Source organism: Triticum urartu, chromosome 3A, assembly GCF_056163025.1.
Source record: "Triticum urartu cultivar PI428250 chromosome 3A, HENAU_Tu73, whole genome shotgun sequence".
NCBI classification, from domain to species: Eukaryota; Viridiplantae; Streptophyta; class Magnoliopsida; order Poales; family Poaceae; genus Triticum; species Triticum urartu.
This window is the reverse complement of record NC_141875.1, coordinates 702,176,554-702,194,678: the sequence shown is the minus strand read 5'-3', so window position 1 is coordinate 702,194,678 and position 18,125 is coordinate 702,176,554. Positions and strand designations below refer to the sequence as shown.

Here is an 18,125-nt window from a genome sequence, read left to right as displayed (position 1 = left end):
ACAACACCGAGCAAGCATATCGATTTTCAAAATCACAACGCGGCTGGTCAAAGCCGGAAAATAAACTTTATAGGATTACATCACTTTCGACAGCCCCACCACAGTTATTACATAACTTATTGGAAAATCAACATCACACGGCCAAACTAGGTCTATCAGCATGAAAATCCAATTACAGTCCTTACAGCGCCACACAACACTCATTGGAAAAACAAATCACAATCACAATTTATGCCTAACCGCGGGAAATCAACCTACTCATATTATGGGTAAATGCAACAGATCACAACATCAGTTTGGCCGATCGGGTTTAAGTTTCAACGACCTGCACCAGATGTTGATCTGAACATCACTCAACTGGCCCGTCGCGAGGCCTTTTCACGAATGGCAATACTGGATTGAAACAACTTGTTTTCTTGTGCCCAGCTACACCGCAATTGCCGCAGGTAGGTATTTTGCGAGGTTTCTTCGGAAGATCGCCCCTGCGGGGGCACGTCGTGCTTTTGTGCCCTTTCTGCCTACAGACCGTACAAAACCTCGACCGCGCGTCCTTGACCTCGTATCCAGGCTTGTTCCTAGCTGTGGTTGGCCTACCCTTCTGCTTCTTCCTATCGGGCGGCAGCAACGTTGATAGTGAGAGGCTTGAGCCAGCTTCCCCTGAAGCAGTATTAAGTCCACACTCGGCTGAGATGAACATCTGAGAACACATGTCGTCTGGGTGTGAGGAACCTGCTCCCATATCCTGAGTGGGATTGGCTGAATCCCCAGTTTGAGTTTGGTCCACCAAACTTTTGCCGTCCTTGATCGCTGCCAAAACAGTCAGTTCCGCCTTGCCTGCGATCAATATGCCCATTGCTTTGTCGAATGCATCCACGTTGCTATCCCCCAGCTGCACAAACTCGAGAGCGGTCAGGTGTAGTGTTGTATGCCTGTAGGAGGATAACCGTGGAGGCCCTTGATCCTTTTGGTAATACAGGAGGTGGAGTGGCAAATTGTCGCGGGCATCTACTGTCCACCTCTTGAGGACATGGAAACTGGGTATTTTTCGCACCCCCAGATGAATTAGGACCTGCTACAATGCGTGGGGGAGAAATAACATTAGGTCCAGAAGACGAAAGTCTGGACAAATCATTGTGAAGAAACTGTTTTTAGTGAGGTCTCTCTATCACGAAGGGGGCCGGTAGTAATTACCTTGATAGCATGGCAACAAAGCATCCCCATGTGCTCGAAGAGCCCACATTCGCACGAATACCTAGCGCCGCCATCATGGACACGGATAACATGCATTTCGCGGCACCACTTGTCTCGCTTCTCAGCTTCGACGTACCGAACTTTGTAGGTGATGCCTCACTCAACTTCTTCAACATCATACCGGCCAGACCGATACAAAGCCTGGCCGAACATCTCGTACATCGTCCGTGTATATACCTGGCTTGCATGTTCCTCCAAAGGGTAGTTGTATCGGAGAACTATCCCGCCCTATTAAAATACAGAAACAAAAAAATGTCAGCAAGAATGAAAACCAGGGAAATATGATGTATCTGGTTGTAGGTTGCACAAAGTTTAGCTTAGCACCCACCAGCCTCGTTCTTTTCTCTTGGAAACCTTCTTCGGCTTCTCGGTCAAACTGCAGTTTGCTGTATTGCTTCACAAAAAGGTTCATGGGGCATGTAGGCGGGATGTAGACCTTCAACAAATGGTTTGCACTCTCGCTTCTTTGCGTACTGGTTTGCTTCGCACAGAATTTCCCACTAAAATAAGGCTTCGCCCACTTGTGGCGAACCTCGAAAATCTAGATCAGGAACGTGTTGTTGTGGAGCTTGTATTTGTCTAGCAGCTCAGCCCAAGCTGCTTCAAACTCGTCCATAGTGAGCATCTCATTGACAACCTTGTGCAGCGCAGCCCTGAAATCACTGCTTTTCGTGTAATGCGGCCCAAGGTGCTCCTTCGCCTTCCTTAGCACATGCCACTTGCACCAGCGATGTGTAGTATCAGGCATCATTTGTTGTATAGCCACCTCCATTGCGCGCCCTTGATCTGCAAGCAGAAATCAATGGTCAGCTGTGTAACATATAATGAAAAACAGGATTACCCACTACACACACAGCAAGGGTGCTATTTTTTCTAGTGTATCTGGTGTCATACATAGGTGGCAAATAAGGAAATCATATAGGGCAGCAAACAAACATGTTAGTATCGTTTTCGGAGGTTTGCCACCCATCAGCCCGATGAATTCGGTGAATACCCATTTGAAACTCTCGATCGTTTCCTCTCTCATCATTACCCCGCCCATGATGATACTCTGGAAGTGATTGTTCACCCCCACGAACAACCCAAAAGGCATGTCGTATAGATTTGTCTTTTATGTAGTATCGAACGTTATGACATCCCCGAAATTGTGGTACTGCATCTTACTTCTACCATTGGTCCACAACAGGGTTTTTATCTGGCTTTCCTTATCAACCTCAACAACATATGAAAACTCTGGATCATTTGACCCCAGCTCAGAGAATGCATCCATGGTCCTCCGCACATCATCATCCGCCTGCTCCTTGCTAAGCTTCCCACAGAAAGTCCTAAGGCACCTCTTTGTGAACGGGACGTTCTCCATCCGCCCAAACAGGCTCCGAATGATGGTGTATACCTTCCCCAGATTTACATTGTTCTGGCGCAACTGTTTCACGAGATCTCTTGTGTATGTGTCAATGTGCCGGTGTGATGGCCAATGCAGCTTCTCAGCACAAGTCCGTAGCATTTCATGGTTGTGGGAGGCGCGATTTTCAGATACATACCACCCACCGTCATCTGTCCGGTGCAACCTAAGCATGGCGGCGCAATTGCTCCTCGTTGACGAGCTCTTCTCCTTTTCTGGTTTGCCCTGAGATTATTTTTCAAAGCAGACAACAGCCAATGTTGCGTCAAATCATTTTTGCATAGAACAAGGCACGCACGCACACAAAACACAATTAGGAAGCAAAGCAGGGGGCTTACAGTGCAGCCGCACACAATCTCTTGCATACACTTCGTCCCATTGACATTTTGCCTGCTCTTGCCGTAATGAATCCCAAAGCCGACCTCCCATGAATATAGATTGTAGAATTCATACGCCTCTGCCAGCGAATCAAAAATAGCGCCAAGCACCGGGTTCACGACCACCTCAGTCCCCCTATCAGCGAACCCTCTAATAGCAGTTTCCAGTGGCGGCACACGATCAGCTACTACAGCCCTCTCGTCTGGCGCGCTAGGACCTCTTGGCCTGCATTTTGAAAAGCACAACCAAATTAGTTACGAAAACCAACTACGACGAAAAGCACGATTTAAAAGAGCCCAAACTGATGCAACACTGATTTCATAATTACAAAATCGATACTAGGACCCTTTTCCGGCAGGATTGATTTGTACTTTTTTCTCCCCAACACCATACATTCCAGAGTGGTGAAAGAAAAAGTCAGCAAACTTCTACGGATTGGATTGCAGTAAGCACACCATCCCCACTTGCATTTTGTTTCAACACTAAATAATGACAGCATGCCAATGGATAGTGAGCTTGCGGACTGAAAATTATGGACACAATAACCTAACCATACAAGTCAACTAGTCCCCAGCAGCAGCAATTCAATCATTCTATGTCCACGGGACTTAAACCGGGCTTTTTTGGTAGTGGCAACAATAATTTTCACCAAAAACGTACGAGCGGGTAGTGATTTATTGAAGGCAGTAAGAACTTTTCAGCAAGGGATGAGCGAGCACCATTTTTTTATACCCAATTCGCCTAAACTAATGAAACTTCCTCTCATCAGCTCGTATGAATGCTATCAAGAAAATACACAGTTTTCCCAGGCAACCGCAAAATTGGTATGTACCTGCGCTTCCAGCCTACGCCGATGGTGGTGTTCGCTGAAGCGGGGCCGCTGTGACGTGCTGACTGCACGGCGCAGCTTGAGACGACGGACGGCGTTCCGTCGCCGACCCGTGCCGACGGCAGGACCACTCCTTGAGAAGTGAATGTCGTGCACGATTCCCCGGCGCCACTGCTCCCGCTAGACTGGACGGAGCTGTGCGAGACGACAGCTGGAGTCGCCAATCCCGTCGGCTGGACCACGCCCCCTGAATTGAATGTCGTGCATGAATCCGCCGGGCCACTGCAGCCGCTGGCCTGGACGGAGTTGTGCGAGACGCCGGCTGGAGTTGCCAATCCCGACGACACATCCCCGCCTCCAGAGCTGAAGGTCTTGCAGGATGCCCCGGAGAACTCAGGCACGTCCGGCAAGACTGGGCCGACGGCGGGATCCGACGAGCCAATGCCCGAATCGGGCACAGCATCGCCGCCGCCGCCCAGAACGCACGGCGCCTCCTGCGCACCTGCACCCATAGCAGCCAAGATAGATCTGCAGCACCGGGGACCGGGGCGAGCCCGTTAGATCTAGATTTTGACCAACAACAACTACATATGAAGGGATTCACTAACCCAGAGGCCAACGCCGCCGGGGTAGACGCTCCGGGGAACGGCATGAGCAGATCCGCGGGGAGGAGGAAGCACACCGGCTGCTGTCGTGGATCACCTTGTTCGTCGCCCGGCAAAAAACAAGAAATGGACTAGCGCGAGAATAAGCACATGCACCTAATCCTTGTCGCCACCAGTCCAGTAGTCCGGGTCGCCGGCCTCGCGGAACAGGAAACCAACGCCCCCACATGATACTTCCCGCGCAGCACGCACACTTTTCTCTGACGGATGAGTACCACGGTCTGACCCCACGATGCCGACGTGCGGCAGGGTATTGCATGTATCACGCGTTGTATCTCCACTTTACCCATTTTGTTAATCAGACAGCACGTATCACCACACCGCGCGCGACCGGCCGGATAGTTGCGTGCAGCTGCCGCTGCGTCCAGTTCGTCCACTCTCCCACTCCATGAGACTAGTTGACATGCATGAGCATGAAAGCATGAAAGTAGCACACAATAATTGTTGTTTATAACATGCAAACACATGGACACATCATACTAAGCATGTAGGCAAATTAAACAAAATCATGCCATCGACAATATCAAGCAATATACTAAACTAGAATGAGTAACAAGATGGCATGCATTTCTGTGTTGTACAACTTACACATGCAAATGCATAGTGGTCAACTAGTCATGATCTAATACATGAATACACACACACACTCTCTCTCTATGCCATCTAGTTATACAATCACAATATCATGGCACGATATTAAAGCAAGAAGGAATCCTACTTAATTAAAATATATGAGATCATAAACTACTAACATGTACCTCTCCAAGCAATATTAACCATATGATTGGTCATACAATATAAAGTAGCAATCATATAACATATTCAATCAAAACATGCGTTGGACACTGAACAAGTCCTAACATGGCATGGTTTCAAATATATAAAACACACATGCTACATGGATGTAAATGAATATAGAAAACATATCTAAAACATCGCCATGCTAAATAAAAATAAAAATAAGACATGAAGTATTTCATCATTCGATAAACAAAGCAAAGCCTAGAATAATCAAATTAAATTATAAGCATTGAGAACATTTACAAAAATTATACGCATGCACAAAAGAGGACTACATGATGTACAAAAAAAACAGGTCAAGACAACGTTCAAAACTATAATGGGTAAATAAAACAAATACATAAAATAAATCTAGTCAGTCACGTCTACCTCCTAAAATTATAAAATAATTAGGAACGACTCGTAGGCATGTCATGAACTTAAAAAAATATCAAACTAGCACAAAAGTTCATTGAACCACTAGTACCAATGATAATAATTCGCATAAACTTGTACATAGCTATATCATACGACTACGTACCACACGAAAGAAAATATATAACTATAATAGGTAAAATAAATAAATCAAGCAAGTCATAAGAGACACAAAAATTATGGAGCAAATATCGTGCACTCCTAGGCTTGACGAGACATAAAAAATATATTAAACTAACGAGAAAAGTTATCAAACTCAAAACACTATCAGATTTAGGCCAAACGGCTATAATTAAATCAACACTAAACATAATTACCAAACAAGTAATCTAACTCTACCACGGGGCTACCAAGGACATGGGAAACAACTCATGTGTTGAACACAAGATCATTCAAGGGACTAAAAAAAGTACGCGGACATGTTGATGACATCCGTTCATGCATCGGCGTGAGTAACAACATAGATAGGATGAATAATGATGTCTAGGAGATACTACGAGTGATGTTGAGAGGTGTGCATGAGGAATTGGATAGAGGCTCACCGAGTTTGACGCAACGGTGTGATGAACTCGACGAACAGTGTACACGGACATGCGGAATTCTTCGTGTGTGGTCGACGGATCGCGGTCTTTCTTCTCTGAATGGATCCATGGTGAGGAGGGGAAGTTCCTGGTGCAAGGGAATGGATGGAGGTGCTCTGAGTTGCCGGGAACGAGCACTCGCGTCCATGGAGTAGCAGCTCTTCGCGGATGAATTTGGGAAGAACGGAGAAAGGAGATGCAGGAGGTGGTAGGGGATTGTAAGAGAAGGTGGATGCGCACATGCAGATGTTCTCAGTTTGTGGAAACAACCAAGGGAGAGGGGAGTTAAAAGGAGGAGGCAGGAGATGAAGCGCTCAAGATGTCCTTTGGTCTCTGTGAGCGTACCGAGAAGAGGAGGAGAAGAGGCGTTCGCTAGTGGGAGAGATGAACCAGTTTACTTATCTACAGATTTGGAAACGGTAGCAATTAAAGGAGTTAGAGGAGGGGTCGTTTCCCTTCTTGGTGGTCCTTCCTTCCTCTTCTTTGTGGATGCGAACGTACAAAGGAACGGGGAACGAGAGGAGCGGTTCGCTGGTTAGCAAGATGGGCTAGTTTGGCCAGCCCATGAGGAAAAAGTGAGAACAAAAAAAAAGGGAGCACTGGCCCATTTGGTGAAAAGAAAAATAGAGAGAGAAGAGACACACACACATTGAGCCAAGGGGATTCTCTACATAGTGTATGAGAGAGAAAGAAATTATTTTCCTTATTGGGAAGTCTAGAACTGAATATCACTAAATAAAAAGAAAATGAACTTCAACAAAATATTCCAAGAAGAAGCATATGCACATAACTTACTATGTTGAAGACAAGAAAAATAAACCAACTAAAAGAGAAGAACAAAACTCAAATTAAATTTAAGTTGGCATTAGTTCAAATTAAATCCACTAACTTTATGAAAACTCAATTTAAGCTTTTATTAACAAATAAAACAAATGAAATTTTCTCGCCCTGATTTTTGGAGAACTTTTTCTTAAACATTCCGAGAATCGGGATGTTACAGATCTACCCCCCTTAAAAGGAATCTCATCCCCGAGATTCAGGCCGACTAAAGAGAATGGGTTTGGTTTAGCTTCATCTTCGATGCACTTTCTTCATAAGTCATTATGCGTCCATGGTCAATTCTAAACTCCGTGATCGACAACTTTGAGGTCTTGGATGGAGATACTTCTCTTGTTGATACTATCCTTAGCTTGCTCAAGCCTTGGAAACAGTCATTTGATCTTCGCGATGGTAACCACATAGCCTCTGGGTATGGATGAACATTCTTCGGTCTTGACCTTCTTCTTTTGGTCCAGCTTCGGTGCGGATGGACTCATTGATTCTTCCTTCAGGTTGAACTGTGTAGTACATGTATTGAAAATATTCATATCTTCGTCTTCTTTACGAATGAAGGTCTTCAATTCTTTGATCTCACCACGCATCACCGTCTACTACCCCCCTTAAAAGATGTTTTCCATGGGATTCACATTTATAGTAGACATCTAAGCATGATGTTGCAACTTCTTTCCTCTCAAAATGTCCTTCGGGGTATATAGAGTAGAGGAAAAGAGCATAAGAGGAGTAGAATCCTACACAAGGCAGAGATACCCCAGAAGATAGACAAAAGGTAACACCCAGATAATCATGAAGCCATCCAAATAAAACTCAAAAGCAACTCTTTTTGGCAAATTGAGTTTTAGTATGACTGCATAGGAAAACACCAAAAATATGCAGACAATACTCACACAAGAAAGATTTTTCGTCTACAAGTTACAGGTCCTATCAGTACAAGGGTGTTAACCAACCTAATCTTATATGGCAGGTCACATCATAACTTCGAGTAAATCTTTAATGTTGACGACTGGACCATCATCAACGGTTGTTGACTCCTTGAGTTCTCGTTGTGTCTTCACTTGGCAAAACATTGCTACTCAGAGCTTCAAGGGTTGAAGTATCTTGAAATTCTTGGCACATCTTGTGAATCTTCTGACATTTCAAAACCATGGGCGGGGAAATGGGTTTCACATACTATAAAGAAAATGGTAGAGAAGTAGACTTTATACTTTATTTGAATGCAACAAGGAAAGAGGAGCAATAGTGAAGAAGAATACTACGAAAATATTCCTTTTCAAAATAGTATTATTTTGAAAATAGTACCTAAGGCTTTCCATTTCTAACTAAGGCCACGCAACTAGGTCAACATCGGTTCTGATACCACTTCTGTGAGAACCCGGAATTAGCTTCCAGATCCTCCTATGTATATTTGTCAACCCCAGGATCATTGTTGACAACACAGTGAAATGATATCATTGCACAATATATTAAAGTATTACAAGTAATATATATTGTCACAAGACATACCTAGCAAAATGTCTCATGACATTTATTACATTCAGAAAAACAGCGGAAAGTACAATGCGTGGCGACTCCATCTCAGCCACAGGCAGTCGATGTAGTCCACGTGACCTCACTCCTACGGATCGCCATAGTAGTCGTAGTCATCACATTCGTCTTCATGGAACTCTGTTGTCAACAAAATTATTGCCATGAGTACATTACGTACTCAACATGCCTCCCTCGGAGAGGACCTAATAGCTACATGTGGCTTCAACGGAATGCTATATGGCTCATTTGCGTAAAGCTAATTTTGTTTAACAAATAAAGTAGTTGGATGAAAGCAGTTTTAGATGAAAACATGTTTTATCTCCAGAACAACTTTCATCAACTGAGGATCCTCGATCAACTCATGTCCCTCACAGGTTTCAATAATAGGGGCAAAGAGGGAATAAGCAAGACAGGTCATGTATGTCAAGATAGATTCATGTGCTGTCCTTTACCGTCGACACGGCTATTCGAATAGTTTTACACTCTGCAGAGGTTGTACACTTTACCCACACGACACAATCTCGACTTGTTGCCACTAGCCGTCGCTAGCATAGTACACCATCTGGTATACCGGCAGGGAGATTGTGACGAGGTCTTTGGACTAGATCCCCCAAATATGTGACATGCCCACCGGGTCTGGCGCACGGAACTGAGAGTACGTCCTCAAACCGGTCCTCCCCATCTGTGCCGAGGATACTCCTCGCAAGGCAGCTATCCCATCTGTGGTACGGCGACATCGACACCTAAGGCTGACTAGCTTACTTGACCAAGCCAGTGCCCATATAGCATGTGGATGTACTGTTATCACAATCATCAAATCCAAGACTTATTAGGCCTTAAGCGGCACGGACGACTGATTGCCCCCTTCAACTCATGAAGGGCGGCCAATCGCTCCTTCAATCCTTGATTCAGCTGTCGCCCGTGCCAGTATTCAGATGGTAAGTTTCACCCAGAGTAGAAGATGATAGAGAAGGTCAACAAGGGCCAACAGGCCTAGCTCAGCATTAAGTTTCAACTGTCAATGACTCAGAGATCATTCAACAAGGCACCTATAGGGTGATAAGGATGGCTAAGCATTTCTACTCTACGGGAACCTTATATTTCTACTCAGGTGTCAAGTAAATAGGCCACAAGCGGATCAAGGTAATGTGTCAATCGACACGCTAGCTATGAGAATTAAAATAGCATGCACAATAGTAACAATAAAACTCAATGCAATTTCGTAAATCATAGGATAAGCATGATCAAAGAAGGAGGCATGCCTTCGTTGTTGATCCTTCTTCAGTAACCTGTTCTGTCCATGTCCAACATCGATATCGTTACTCCCTACTCGTCGGAACGATAGCAAAAGACAAACAATAAATACCAAAGCAAAAGTAAATCCAAATAACATCCAAAACAATTTAAAATTGGATGGACAACAAGATATTGATCAAGATGGAGACTTTGAAATGAGGTTGATTAGGATGTAAGAGAAAGGATCCATTGAAGTGACATGGTTGAGGTTGACACAGCTAAGAAATACTTGGCGATCAAGACTAACGTTCCAATACGAATATGCAATTAAACACTAGTAGTGCCCACTACACATCTCGACAAACTATATAGGAAACTACTATCTAACAAACACAATGGCATCAACACACATGAAAAGGAACCATCCTATGCATTTAACCACACAATTACAACATGACATGATGAAGGTAATAGTTAACCACAAATAGATATTTAGATAGAATCTAAATATTTATAATGGTCAATAGTAGTCAAACATATACACCAACTATATCATAACACAAAAGCAAGCATTCCATAAGACAACCAAACCACCATTATAAACCATTCTAGTCAAGCAATCAAACATCATTCAATAAAATGAATTGAAATGATCTAGGTCTAGACCTAGATCATTATTAAAATAAAATAGGATCAAGTACATTATATCAAACCAATTCATTTTTCAAACAATTAAAAAGAAACTATACAACACATGGAGCAAATGGATACACAACTATATATGCATGATATGATTAAGATTAATAATCAACCACAAGTAAATATTTGAATGAATCCAAATATTTATAATGCTTAACAATAAGCAAAGACTAAGCACTAATCATAACAACTATTAGCAAGCATTTCTACAACGAAAGACAAACTAATGCTATCACAAACTAATTGGACAATTAAATAATCATGCACATCCTATAAGGCATGTGAGTATAGAATCATGAAGATGTCTTATCTAATACCACAAGCATTGAACATATGAGTGATCATGAGAAGATACTGAACTAGGAAATGATCTTAATAATAAAGGACAACTAATACTAATGACCACCAGCAGAAATATTATCACCACATGCTTGCAATAATAGAGCATGATACACGCACTAAGTGTGATCAAAGCACAACTCTACTGTCATGACATATGACTCGTCCTACGTATAAGAGTCATAGCTACAAGTATAAAAACACTCATAAGACCAAGATGTAATAAAGTTAAACATCTATAAGGAAGAACTAAACTAAGCAACTATAACACACACAACATCATAAGACATGAAAGATTACTTGCATGAAATATGTCTAGGCACATCATAATGCAATAGAAAGGTAAACAAAATATATCAAACTCTAGGCATACAACAATGTAATAACAAGATAAACTAATGTGATGTGTAAACATGGATGGTCATCACACGAGATACCACACTATGATACCAATACAATACAATGCAACACCCAACTTAGTTTATATCGACTAACATAAATAGAAAGCATGTAAATAGGACACAACTCCATGGAGAAGTGTGGTGTTGCACGCAGCGGCAGCTGCACGCAGTGCATCCACGGCTGGTATTGCTTCGCGATTTGGATCAGATGCATGTGCTACTTGGCGTATATAGCGGCGAGAGCGGGCGTTCTGGTTCGTATTTGTTGTCTTTGGTGTACCCGACATTGACAGACATCTGGCGCACACCTGTGGAGCACTGTGCACGCGCAGAATGAAGTACACATTATTACCGTTGCGATGAACACTGTATAACGTAAACACTTTACCACATATGCACATATTTAAGGTGCATGCACCAGTCGTTCTCGCAGTACCGATCTTTTTGGACTTTCTTGTTCGAACTAGCCTACAAGCACAGGAGAGTGGAGTAAGTGGACGCAGCTGCAGCTGCACTTCTCACAAGCATAGCTAGTTGCCTCGATCCATCGACGCCGCCGTGCCGCGATGTCCCAGAACTCAACTTCTGCGCGTCGTCTCCGCGCCCCCCACCACCGCTGCCATTGATCCTGTGCCCGCGGTGCGCCGGGACGAGGACGAGATGGTTTGTCTCCTGGACAGACCGGAACCCCCGCGTCCGTTTCTACAAGTGCCCCAACCAGGGAGTAAGTTATTTTTCAAACCAATATCAATCTCTTTGCTGCAGTATCCGGCGTTTTGCTTTGCGTTCTCTTGTTCATCGTACAGTTTTTATACTGACGCAGGACGGAGGCCCATGCGACTTCTGGTTGTGGGAGGACCAGTACGCGTTCTTCATCACAGGCGTTGGCATCAACCTTCTCATGGAGGCTGCCGGAGGAGGTACCAACGTGATGTTCGGTATCGGCGGGGCCATGGAGGATTTACGCATCGCAACCAGGAACACCATGATGATTTGCTTGTTCACGCTCCTCCTGCTGCTCGCCAAGGCAGTCGGTTGGCAGTGACGCTCCTACAGCGCCGGTGTTCGCCGCGGAGAGGATGCTGCATGGGCACCTTTTTTATGATTAGGAATATTGAGTTAGCAGTCCAGAGTGCATGAGTAGTTCCGTTAGCGCAGTCAAGAGTGCAATATAATATCATGTAATCGGCAAGTTATTTCTAATCTTCAATCAGATAATAAATCACCTGGATTATTGAGTTTTGTTGCCTCATTTGCACCAACGGCCGACGTGTTTTGTGCATGCCTGCGAAGTCACATGTGCCAGCGGCCGGTCGGTCAAAAATGGGGGACCACCGCATGTCAGAGGAGAGGAGGACACACATGGTCGAACTAATCTGCAATTAATTAAAGCGACCGCACGCTCTCCTTTTGGCCGCCCCGTCCCCTGCTCACAGCACTGTACACCTCGACCTGCCCCCATCTGCAGAACAGAGCATCGGAGAAGTGCAGGGCTCTCGCCGGGCGACGCACCAGGCGGCGGATCCGCCGCACACCGAGGTACGTCGCGAACCACAGCCACCGGCGCTTGGCATAGCTACTCCAACATCTGGACTAACCCCACCCCTCGCCTCCCCCCTTTTGCAGATTTTCTGATGGGAGAAGAAGAACACCATCTCAGAGGGCACATCCGAACTCTGGCCGCCATGGCGACAGAGGGAGAGCAGCAGGCAGGGGGCATTGAAGAAGCAGCTTTAGCCGGATCATCAACCAGGTCCACATCACACACATCTAGAATAGCTATTCAGAAAGTAGTAGAGGTCGTTGCTGCATTTTCCGACTACAAAAGATTTTTGGTTGAGGAGATTGGTTTTGAGGGAGTACTGCGCATCCCCATGATACCCAAAATCAGCTTGAAGTTTAGCAAGTTCCTCATGACTAAGGTCGATGTCAAAGACCACTGCATCATCTTGAGAGATGGGGGGAAGCCAATTAAATTTTACCCGGAGGATTTCCACAAAGTTTTTGGCATCCCATGCGGGCAACAAGATATACATGGGACGGACGCACACATCACAAGTGAAGCAATTGATTTCATCAGGAACTCCATAGGATGGACAGACAAATCCGATCACAGTTTAAGCTCGCTCGAAGCGTTCATTTCCAAGGAAATAAATGAACTGTCTAGCCGTTTAGAGAAGGATTGCTTCAAGATGGCGTTCGTCGTCTTCATGATGGGCAATTTGTTTGCCCCATGCACCAAGCATGATTACTCAACCATTGACTACTGGGGGGCCATCAAGGACGCCGACAACATTGCCCTCTTCAATTGGTGCAAATACTCATTTCAAGGTCTTCTGGAAGCAGTTCAAAAACTGAAGCTGGAAACAGGTGCAGACATAACTCTGAACCACCTATCCGGGTGTCATCTATTTCTTCAGGTAAATGCTTGAAAATCGAAGCCAACATGCCCAAGGGAATCATTAATATTTACATAAATGTCTGGTTACATGGAACCTGGACATGTCAACACTAATACATAGAAATGTATTTTATGCATACAGGTTTTCGTACTGGACAATGTTGAGTTGGGCACCATGAGCTTAAAGAAAACTACCATGCCACAGATACAATTGTTTGATGGAGCGACCCTGAAAATGATGATCCTCGTGTGCTCAGCAAGAAAGCTAGGGAAAACAATTTTTATTGTACCAGAGATAATCACCACCCCCAAATCTATGTTTTATACACATTATTTAGAAACATGAACTGGTCTAACTAGGTGCAAGCTCACGCAGGCAAGGCATTGGAACCCCATGTGCTACACCTGGCACAACTACCAAAACGAGATCCACGCGAAGAAGAAGGCAATCGAGACCAAGGCTGAAGGTTCAGCAAATCAGTACGCAATTGTCAGACACACCCCAGTCGTAACACGAAAGGAAGAGCAAGTCAACCTAGACATAGCCATTGGTCACCTTATGCACACACCAAGCAGCAACATCGACTTCAGCCCCGGTGACTATGCTTGCTGGATTCAGATGCAAAACCCAGAATTGGTGAGTGATGTTATATTGGTCCCGTGCATGTCACGGCGGAGTGCTCTTTTTTATCTTTAACATATCATGATGCGAATAACCCGGCTTGTCCCTGCATTTCAGGCCGCGTCTCCCTTAGGTTGGGCACTGAAAGAGCATAACGCAAAGTGTGTCCACATTGCAAACGAGATGAAAAGGAACATTGCAAATGAGAACATTCGATTCACGAAAAAGCTGCTTCAAGTTTATTCTGCCAAATCAAGACTTGTCACACCGGCACCAAAACAATCTTATTTGATTGGCCAACCAATCAGACCCTTCGGTGGTGCAGGTACTGTCGCACCCCCATGTCATTTGTTCATGATGAAATCAGTTACCAGGCACATTGCGCACGCCCTTAAGCATGTGCATGTTGTTGTGCAGGCACACACAATGATGGTGCGCCGTCTAGACTCAACGCCAACATAGTCGGAAGACGTTTGGATTTGTCATCTCCATCCCCAACGACAAGCCAACGTGACCAGCCGGCTGTCATGCCCACTGCGGAGCAGCTGTCGACCACACCGACCAGATGCCAAAAGCGATCAAGGATAGACGATGCGGCTGGTAAGACTTCTCAAACCATACCCTCGGTTTGCATTCAGGGATGTACTAAAAAAACTATGTTTCACAGATGCACCATCATTCGAGCTCGACATATATGGCGACAATGAAGCCAGCACGCCCATCAAGAAAGATGGAAAGGGCAGCCCGCTTTCACCTACGGCGGCAACGAAGGCATACTCTGACAACCTCGTTGGACAGCTAACGATGCTCAATGATGAGATCGGGGACACCGAGGGGCACATTGTGTTTGGACAAGTGAATGATATTCCTATAATCAAAACCAAGGTTGCTCACACCAAGTTCACAGAAGACCCATGGTCTACTAACCGGACGATGCGCACACATGGTGAACTTGTCCGGAAAGCCATCAGGTACTAGATGCATTCAAGAACACCATTACACCTATCAAGGTAACAAAAAGCACAAATCCCCATTCATTCAGAAAAGACTCCCGTTGTGGCTGCCCCCGTGCACTTAGCATGCTATATATCTTATGTAGTTAACATTGTTGTTTGCGTTAACCATGCAGGGATTGGGTATCGCACCCTGCCCCGCGGTTTATTGCCGTAAGTGGCAACGCCATCAAGTCACAAGTATGTGACGGTGCTGGAATCGACCACGAGCTTGGGTCCTTGATCATACGTCGGATGGCACAGATGGAGTCACATGCTCACCGCGCCACCCCTGACGAACAGTACTGCCTGCTCCTAGAGCCCGACTTCTCGGTACGGAAAGCGAAATAAATGAGATGCAAGTAGTTGTTGCTTATCCCGTGTTCTTTTGACGAACTGTTGTTTTTATGGTTGGGCGGGCCAGTGGCAGTCCCATGCCATTGCAGGGGAAAACACCACGAGAATCATGTCAATACAAAGACAATTCACTGGAGTAGATGTCAAATGCAATATTTCAAACTGCCGGATGGTAATTTTATGACAATTTACTCTCTCAATCCCCCTTTTTACCAATGGTCACAGCTGCTAGATAACCAACAACGCCGGCTCTTTAAATAACCAAACTTCCTGTTTGAACCATTTGTGTCAGGTTACAATCCCCGCAGTCATGCAACACGGGTGGTGTAGCTTCAATTGGGACATGATGCACCATGTGATAACCATAATGGATCCAATGATTACCAGACAGAGGACGCGAACCGAAAGACATGTCTCATGTACGCGGCCGAGAAACTCCATCAAGCTCTTTTCGACTGCATTGAAGAATTCTTCACCGAGTGGCAATGTGGCCGGATGAGTTGGACGAAGAAGACACCTCTTTTGTCAACCACACCATTTACAAGGTTGGTGACAATGAACCCAACTAGCCGCCATGTTTTATTGTTCATTCTATGTTTAGCATCAGTCACGTGCTCCCTTTCCTCATTTATGCCAACTACTTATCTAACTTGCAAACACGCCCCCTAACACAGGCAAGAGAGTGCCATGTGTGTCATCCACCTACTTCGTCATTTCAAAGGCAACTCGTTGGCGAAACCGCTCACCAGGGTCAGTACTTAAGATATAATCCTTAAACTCGGAAAAACAAACTAGTATGACCAAACTAATTTCCTGATTGGCCATATACACAGGCAGCTATTGCCAATGAAAGGGATTCAATCACCATTGAGATGATACACATGGAAGGAAACACCGCTTCCCTCCAGCTGGAAGGACTTGACACGGTCGCCAACGCCCTAAACGAGACGGTGTCAGACTCAGGGGTCTAGTTCTAATGTAGTCAGGAGGAGAATGAAATAAATAACCCCCCCTATGGGGTAGAGACCCATTTGTGTGTTCATCTTCACATGTTCTACAATCTGTAATGAAATGGTGATATTTTTGACAGTATGCTCTGAACCAGATTTCCTTAAACCCCACCCGAAATCTTGGGTGGCCGTGTGCTAGTACTACTTAAAGTGTTATTAGCCTGATGATACATGATTTGCAGAACTAGAGGGAACGGCCACATTTATGCCCCCTGCGCCCCTCCCCTTGCGTTACTGTAGCCTTCCGGCAAATGCAGCTATCCCCTCCCCTTGCCTTACTGTAGCCCAACCGGCAAATGCACGGGAGAGCTGCAAACGCCCCCCCCCATCTTGAGCAGAGATTTGTGACAAGATATTTTCTTCATTCCTTGTTACCTGATCACTCAGAGCAAAAGATGGCACCAGAATTCCAACCAGAGGCGTCACTCTGGCATTTATCCCACTATGCATAAAACAAGGTGGCTACGGGGCACCACCATTTTGGGTTGCTGGCATTTCTTCCAGAATGCAGAAAACAAGGTGGCTACGGGGCACCATCATACCAAAAAGTTCTTCCAGAGCCAAACAAACAAATCATAGAGAGCACATAAACATAGCAGCAAAAATACATTTCATTATGAAAACACTGTCAAGGCAACCGATCCACCTCGGCAGTATTACAATAGCTTATGTCTTCCACATTGCTAAGAAATGCCCATAATATTACAATAACTTATGTTTTTCATGCTAGTAGCAAATATATAGCTGATACGTTCCATACTTCTTGCCTACGATGAGCCAATCAACACAAGCTCCCTCGCAGTTCGTGTGAATTACTTATCCACAACGAAACAAAAATCATCATGCTTGCTAGTATAAGCAAGCGCCTGGTCTTCTTGTTGGGGCTAACCAGGCCTTCTGGAAGGCACTCAGGCTTCCACACGTCGGGGCAGACTCCCAGAGTTCCCCGCCATCATGAGTACAGCGCGAAGGAGCTTCTTCTTCAGACCAACCGAAGCAGCCTGCACACACATAAATAGGAATGAGTGAAACTTCATATGTAAACATTCATAATCCGGCAATATGGTAAATTGCAGACACACACCTCAGTCAAGTTCAGCGGGTGTTGCCCAGGCACAAAGTTGATGATCTAGTGGACTACCTGTTGGAAATATGCCCTAGAGGCAATAATAAATTGATTATTATTATATTTCCTTGTTCATGATAATCGTTTATTATCCATGCTATAATTGTATTGATAGGAAACTCAGATACATGTGTGGATGCATAGACAACACCATGTCCCTAGTAAGCCTCTAGTTGACTAGCTCGTTGATCAAAAGATGGTTACGGTTTCCTGACCATGGACATTGGATGTCATTGATAACGGGATCACATCATTAG

General features: G+C 44.9%; 1 protein-coding gene and 1 pseudogene across 2 annotated transcripts; one reads left to right on the top strand and one right to left on the bottom strand.

The window, feature by feature from the left end:
* Positions 1 to 59: 59 nt before the first annotated feature.
* On the bottom strand, positions 60 to 3,270 carry LOC125549481 (protein FAR1-RELATED SEQUENCE 5-like; annotated as a pseudogene). The gene is made up of 5 exons (XR_015599386.1): positions 2,992 to 3,270; positions 2,188 to 2,878; positions 1,580 to 2,037; positions 1,192 to 1,479; positions 60 to 1,069 (listed from the first exon to the last, which is right to left on the bottom strand). The product of XR_015599386.1 is annotated as a protein FAR1-RELATED SEQUENCE 5-like (transcript).
* A 10,667-nt stretch (positions 3,271 to 13,937) lies between these two features.
* LOC147981867 (uncharacterized) lies at positions 13,938 to 15,572 on the top strand. The gene is made up of 5 exons (XM_087517230.1): positions 13,938 to 14,398; positions 14,501 to 14,708; positions 14,801 to 14,983; positions 15,051 to 15,393; positions 15,513 to 15,572. Exons 1-4 carry the CDS (start codon positions 14,156 to 14,158, stop codon positions 15,359 to 15,361), a joined length of 945 nt encoding a protein of 314 aa, XP_087373356.1. The 5' UTR covers positions 13,938 to 14,155; the 3' UTR covers positions 15,362 to 15,393; positions 15,513 to 15,572.
* Positions 15,573 to 18,125: the final 2,553 nt, after the last annotated feature.